This window comes from Cyanistes caeruleus, chromosome 1 (assembly GCF_971803275.1).
Source record: "Cyanistes caeruleus chromosome 1, bCyaCae1.hap1.1, whole genome shotgun sequence".
Lineage (NCBI taxonomy): Eukaryota > Metazoa > Chordata > Aves > Passeriformes > Paridae > Cyanistes > Cyanistes caeruleus.
This window is the reverse complement of record NC_141701.1, coordinates 35,308,463-35,314,504: the sequence shown is the minus strand read 5'-3', so window position 1 is coordinate 35,314,504 and position 6,042 is coordinate 35,308,463. Positions and strand designations below refer to the sequence as shown.

The 6,042-nt window shown below is 39.3% G+C and overlaps 1 protein-coding gene across 5 annotated transcripts in view; it reads right to left on the bottom strand.

The window, feature by feature from the left end:
* Window positions 1-1,546: 1,546 nt before the first annotated feature.
* Window positions 1,547-6,042, bottom strand: part of PDE7A (phosphodiesterase 7A) — a 76,827-nt gene continuing 72,331 nt past the window's right edge. For all 5 annotated transcript variants that reach the window (XM_023920980.2, XM_023920982.2, XM_023920979.2 and 2 more), the window contains 2 exons: window positions 5,006-5,086; window positions 1,547-3,672 (listed from right to left, as the gene is read on the bottom strand). In XM_023920980.2, the coding sequence (XP_023776748.1) occupies window positions 3,461-3,672; window positions 5,006-5,086 (293 nt within the window). In that variant the 3' untranslated portion in view covers window positions 1,547-3,460. The remainder of the gene's footprint in view (window positions 3,673-5,005; window positions 5,087-6,042) is intronic.

Here is a 6,042-nt window from a genome sequence, read left to right as displayed (position 1 = left end):
AATGATAGCAGCCACAATAATGTAAGTTTCCATTCTGTTACAGTGACTATAAATCATCTAGTGCCAGACTCCTTGCATCTCCTCCAGGGCTGGTTTGCTTACCTTGCTGTGCAGTAACAGTCTGGTTGTCTGGAAGGTTCTCAGGAACCAGTGAGGAGTGTATGCCTCACCACAAGGATAGCAGGAAGAAACTTGTTCAACAGCCTCTCTATCCCCTGGTACACTCAGGTCCTCTGGCAGTCCAATTAAATCATTAACTTGTAAAATCTAGGATGTCACTTGACCTATTAAACCAGGCTAAAGCATGAGAATCGCCCAGACACTGTCCATCTGAACTGGGGTATCCAGCACCAGAAATGAGGTGAGCTTTAGCAGTGATGTAAAATTACTGCACAAGTGTCATCTCTGCAAGAAAATAAAATCACAAAGTTGCCATAAAATGTCTTATAAAGTACCTTAATTTGTATCTTTTTACTTGAAATTACATGGAATTCCACTGCTCAAAGAAAAACACCTCAAGTGCTCAAACTAAGGCCGACTGTGGAGGCTGGGCAGGGCCCTTGGACATAACGTGAGGTGTGTCTGTGTCTGTCTGTGTCCAGAACAGTGCTGGGAGCAGGTGAATTGGAACGGGGGGGGGGGGGGGGTGTGGCCCCCTCCCCCAGCAGGTTTCTGGCCTCCAGGGACTGCTAGTGGCCATGGGACTCCAGGTCCTGTGCCTAGCATGTGTGGGCTCTCGGCTCTCCCGTGAAATGCTGAGGCTGCAGGAATGTTAAAGTTCAGTGTAGATTTGTAGAAGGCACAGCCAGCATAGAAAGGGCATTTTCTTTTTTTAATTCAAGTCCAATGCCAGATGCTTCCCACACACACAAGGAGGTGGGATTAGAACTAGTCTTTCTAAATCCAGTTTGGTAGGAAAAGACAAAAGACCCCATTGTAGGAAGGGTGGATTAGAACAAAACTACTCCTATTTTACACTTTGAGAAACTCTTCTTGGTCCTGTCAGAGCAAAGGACAGCAAGTTCACACAATGTTAAAAATCACAGGCTCTTTATAGATACTATATTGAAATACTCTATACCTATTTGTAAAATTATTAATCTTAATTTTCATTCAATTTACATATTAGCATATGCCTGTAACAAGTAGCAAAACTTAAAATGCAGTTGATACTCTTTAAACCAAGTTCATTTTTTATAAATGTGTCACAGAAGGCGACATCATCAGATCCTGATTTTAGTGGTCATTTTGAAAATAGCTGTAGGCTTGACATATGTTTCATTCAAAAGGTGCAAGAAGAATCAGTATTTTTCCATGTTTAAGGCAGTGTTGCTCTGTAGTAAGTTTCTCTGTAGTAAGTTACACACTGTTGTTACTTCTGTGTTCTCCCAGCTTTAAACACCCTTTCAAAGTCAACCTGTTAAAAGTGGCTCTTCTCTCCTGAAAATTACAACCAGAACTCATTGTCCCATCTGATCCTTCTCTGTTGGAGTCAACATCAAGAACTTGTACTGACAGCGAAGGAAGTTCACGCAGGCTCAAAAGACAGGTTTCATTAGAAATTTATTTCTTTAAACATGGCCACTTTGAGATTAATGATACTACTTCAGGGAACATGAAAGAATAATAAACAGTTTTAGAAGGGAAACAATCAGGTAAGTCAGGATTTGCTTTTCAAACAGTAAAAGGCCAAGCTCCAGGAGGCAATAAATTTTGGCATACGAGGACTAGTATTTTCAAATCCAAAAGTTGGCTTAGTTTTACAGTGGAAGCTGACTGCAACCTTAGCTACCTTTCCACAACGCTGGACTCAATCATAACTTAAATGTACAGGAGCATAATGTGAAAAGATTTTGTTTTATTAATTAAAAGTTAACAGCAACAGGCACATAATAAATGAATATGGCAAAGCCTTTACAAATGGCTTTACGCTGAAGCTCTCTTCCAAAAATGGCTGTTGCAACAAACTGTAAACAGAATTAATAAACAGTCTTTTACAATAATAACAGGGAAATACAAATGAACTAAAAGAAAGCACCAGTTTCTGAAACTAGATTACAGTTGTGCTTACTGTACTTAAAACGATGTAAAACAAATTACAAAAATGGAATGTTTTAAGTTTAAAATTAGTCCTTTAATTTTGCCCTAAAAAACATTTTCTCCTTTTCCCATCAAAAACCCATCAGTGGGTAATGTTTTAGTAGAGGGAGGAATACGTAAACAATGCACTTTTTTTTATTATTTTTTTTCAAATCAAAAACAAATTTGGTCACTTAGCTTTGTGCATAGTTTAAGGCATCTGTAGCAATTTGTTACAGTTTCCTCCCCAGTGTGGCTGTTCATGAAATTGTCACATTCTAAAAGAATAAATTAAAAAAAGAACCAAAAAACAAAAAGAAAAAATGTTGCCGTTCAAACCCTTCCCCGAGCCCTCCCGCCCTCCCCCGTCCCAAACGTACTCACACACCCACACATACACACACGCTGCAGCGAAAGGGGCATTTGTACCCTTGTTCTGAAGGACACGCTTCCCATCCCACTTTATTTCAGATTGGCAAATACCCTGAGCTGATTATGGTGTTTAGACATTCCACCTTTTTCTTGCATGTGCAGTTCAAGTGTACAATAGTGAGAACAACATGCGATGTTCCCACTGCAGAATCGCAATGCAGTTCGGACGCTTCCCCCCCCCACCCTTCCCTTCCCAGATTCAGAAGTGTTTTTTTTGCCGTTAAAAAATTGCATTCCCATATAGCACTGGAGTAAAGCTTGGCTGTGCTCTATGATGAATGCTCAGTTCCCAGTGCACAAACAAAATTATGGCAAATGGGAGGCTTTTCTGGCATCCAAAGAAACAAGAGCTGCAGTCTCAGATTTGATCTTTTTCTTTTAAAAAAGCAAAAAACCCAAGTTAGTGGTTCCTTCACAGCCATGCGCAAAGGTTAAGTCTAGAACCGATAGTTTCAGAGTACATTTGTAAACATCAAGTCTTGCCAGAGGCAGCAGAGGATGGGCACTTCACATTTCCGTATTAAAACAGGGACTGAGTGGAAGGTATGCTTTAAACACATTTATGCAAGTCTTGCTAAATTCCAAGGGAGTGGAATAATCCGTGTCAAGTCTTAGATTTGAAGACCGTATTCCAAATATCATGAGAAAACCCAAGCCAGGGGCACAATGAAGCTTTCGTCCCATTGCTCCAAGGCTCGGTCACTGCTGTGCTTTGCATATTCGAGGTTCCGAACGACAACCAACTGAGGCGGGTGCATATTGCTCTATGTTCAGATCTGGCGGCTTAAAAAAATTCTGGGTCAAATGGTCTGTGTCAAAGGAAAACTTGGAAATAAATAATGCTGGCATCATTTTACCGTTTTACCAAAACCTTGGGCTGGCATGTGTCTCCTTTAATCCAACCGTGCAGATACCGAGGGAAGAGGCAGTTTTGTCATGGAGATTGAGGTCAGGACAATCGAGGTTCCTGAGGTAAAATGTCTGAGTCCATTTCCTCAAAGGTGGGGTCAACATCGTCACCGCTGCCCGACTGTTCCCTTTGCACTCCCTTCCAGCTCGCCTTGTTCAGTCCCAGGTGGCCAAGCATTGTCTGTGACAGCCTCGTGTTGGAAAACCGGGCCCATTCCCCAAACAGTGGTTCCACTAAGTAAGTCATAAAGCCTTCAAAAGCAAGCAAACAGAGGCAGATTAAATAAAAAAACAGTATGGAGATGAATTAAAATACTCAAACCAAACATTTTAAATAGCGTTTAGTAGCAAATAATAAACGTGTCAAACTGCTGTTCTTCAATGTGCATTTAAATATTCATTTAGATATTTTGGGCGTCTTTACCAAAAAAATCTCTCAAAATGTGAAAGATTTTACAAATCACTCTGAAGGACAGCAGTACACTGCATTACAGATTAACCTTCTTTCTCTCACAGCAGTGACCAAATGAAGACAAATACTGGACAATAGGGAGGGAGAGAGAAATCTAAACATCAGCAACTAAGTCACACAATTTAGAAAACGTAAATTTCTAAAAGATTTTATAATTAATTACCCACAGAGTGTATGAATTATACTACGTGGGGGGAAAAAAGAACACATTATTTTCACAATATTAGGGTGACTAAAAATACTTCAAAATACAAATTTTAGAAATTTGTTAAACAAAGCCACAAAACAACACATTGATGTACTTGGTGTGCATGCACATGTTCATTTATTTGTAATGGCTATTTCCATGAAACAAAAATTCAATGCTAAGATAACCAAAACTGAGTATTTTAATTAAACAATATGTTTTCCTAGCATTCTAAATTCTAACACTGCAGCTGGATTGAACACATCAGCTTTGTGTCAGTCTAAGGCATTAATTCATAGTCTGCTTGTAATTAAATTTATTCTTTTCTTTTACTATGTTTTTAAGTTTTAAGTCCCAATTCACCTCCACAATCAACTTTTATTAGCTATAAAAAGACATTTTTATTGAAATCCAAGTCAGGTTAGCAACAACTATTAATATAATGGCTATCCACCATTCTCCATCACATCTCTGCCCACCACCCTCCTTAAAGGCTGCATTTAAAGGGAATGCTGACATTCCAAAAAGCTAAACCCAGCATGCCCAGTTGTGGCAAGCTCTCTGCAAAAGGCATCTGAGACCACATGGCAAGGGGAAGGGACCCTCCTCTTCCACTTATACAGCAAATACCACTTCAGATGAGGAAAGTTCTGGGCAGCAGCGTGGGAGAAGTCAGACAGCTGCCTCCCACACTGTACCTGCTCTGTGAGGAAACAGAAGCTCCAGGACTGTCAGGGCAGCATCGTTCATAAACAATTCAAGAGATATTATATAGCAAAGAAAAATAAAATTGCTCTTTATAATAAAGTGCTGCCACACACACACACAGTCTGTTCAGCCTCTAGGAAAAGTATCCAAAGAGTGGTTTTTTTTTTTCAAATTGCATGCTGAAAGAAATCTACTAAAATGAACTGAATTGCAGTTACCAATCTGGATGTTGGCAATAGTTTCTGTCTGTCGGTCACAAAGTGGACTCACACCCAAGTGATATTTTTTTTCGATATCACCTAAAGAAACAAAAGTAAAAGGCAACCATTAAATCATCAAGTCCCAAACAAATCAAACACTAACAGAGGTAAGCTGTGAGTGCTGGTTAACAAGGACACTACCCTGCAGCTGGTGGTGTGCATTTACTTCCCATCTCACAAAAACCAAGTCGATCTGTCAGATAACAATACTTAAAACTGCATTTAAACACTTGGTGGTTTTCATCAAACAGTAATTACAGAAACCCCATAGAACCACGCAGGTTTCCTGAAGGATTACCATCCTCTTTCTTGCAAAACCTCCTACATTGTCAAAGAAATTACAAACTAATCCCCCCTCAGCAATATGGAAGAGGATAGCTTAGCCTTCAGAAATTTCTTGCTAAAGGCAATTTTGTTTCTGGCTTCCCCATCACCTTTATCTAAGATTAAGTCTCACATAATTAGCATCAAATAAATATATAAATGTTCCCCATTTACCATATTCACATGCAAATTAGGAGGTCTCAAGTCCACCAAACTAGCCTTAATTGTATTGTAAAACAATTTAATAATAATGGAGCAAATTCACTCCATTTCTCAGTTAAAGGATTTATTAATTGCTCACAGTAACTAAAACCTCCCTGGCTCTTACCTGCTTACCAACCAGCCTTAGAGCTTAAGTTTAAATATTGAAGACACATGATGAACATACTCCATAATTTGCTGAAACTGCTAGGGCAATTTCAAAGTGGCCATAATTATTAATCTTGAGCCCCTTTATACAAAAGGATGTATTGCCACTTCAGGTTCAGATTCTAAGCAGATTCTCTGCAGAGTTTTAGTAACTGACCTTTTGCAGGAAACACAACCCATGAAAGTAAAAAAATCCCATACTGTACATCCCTGCTAGTGCTAAATATAAATGGTCTAAGGGTCATGGATGCTCTCTCCACACTAAATACATTTTATACTAACAGATACTTCTACTCTTACTT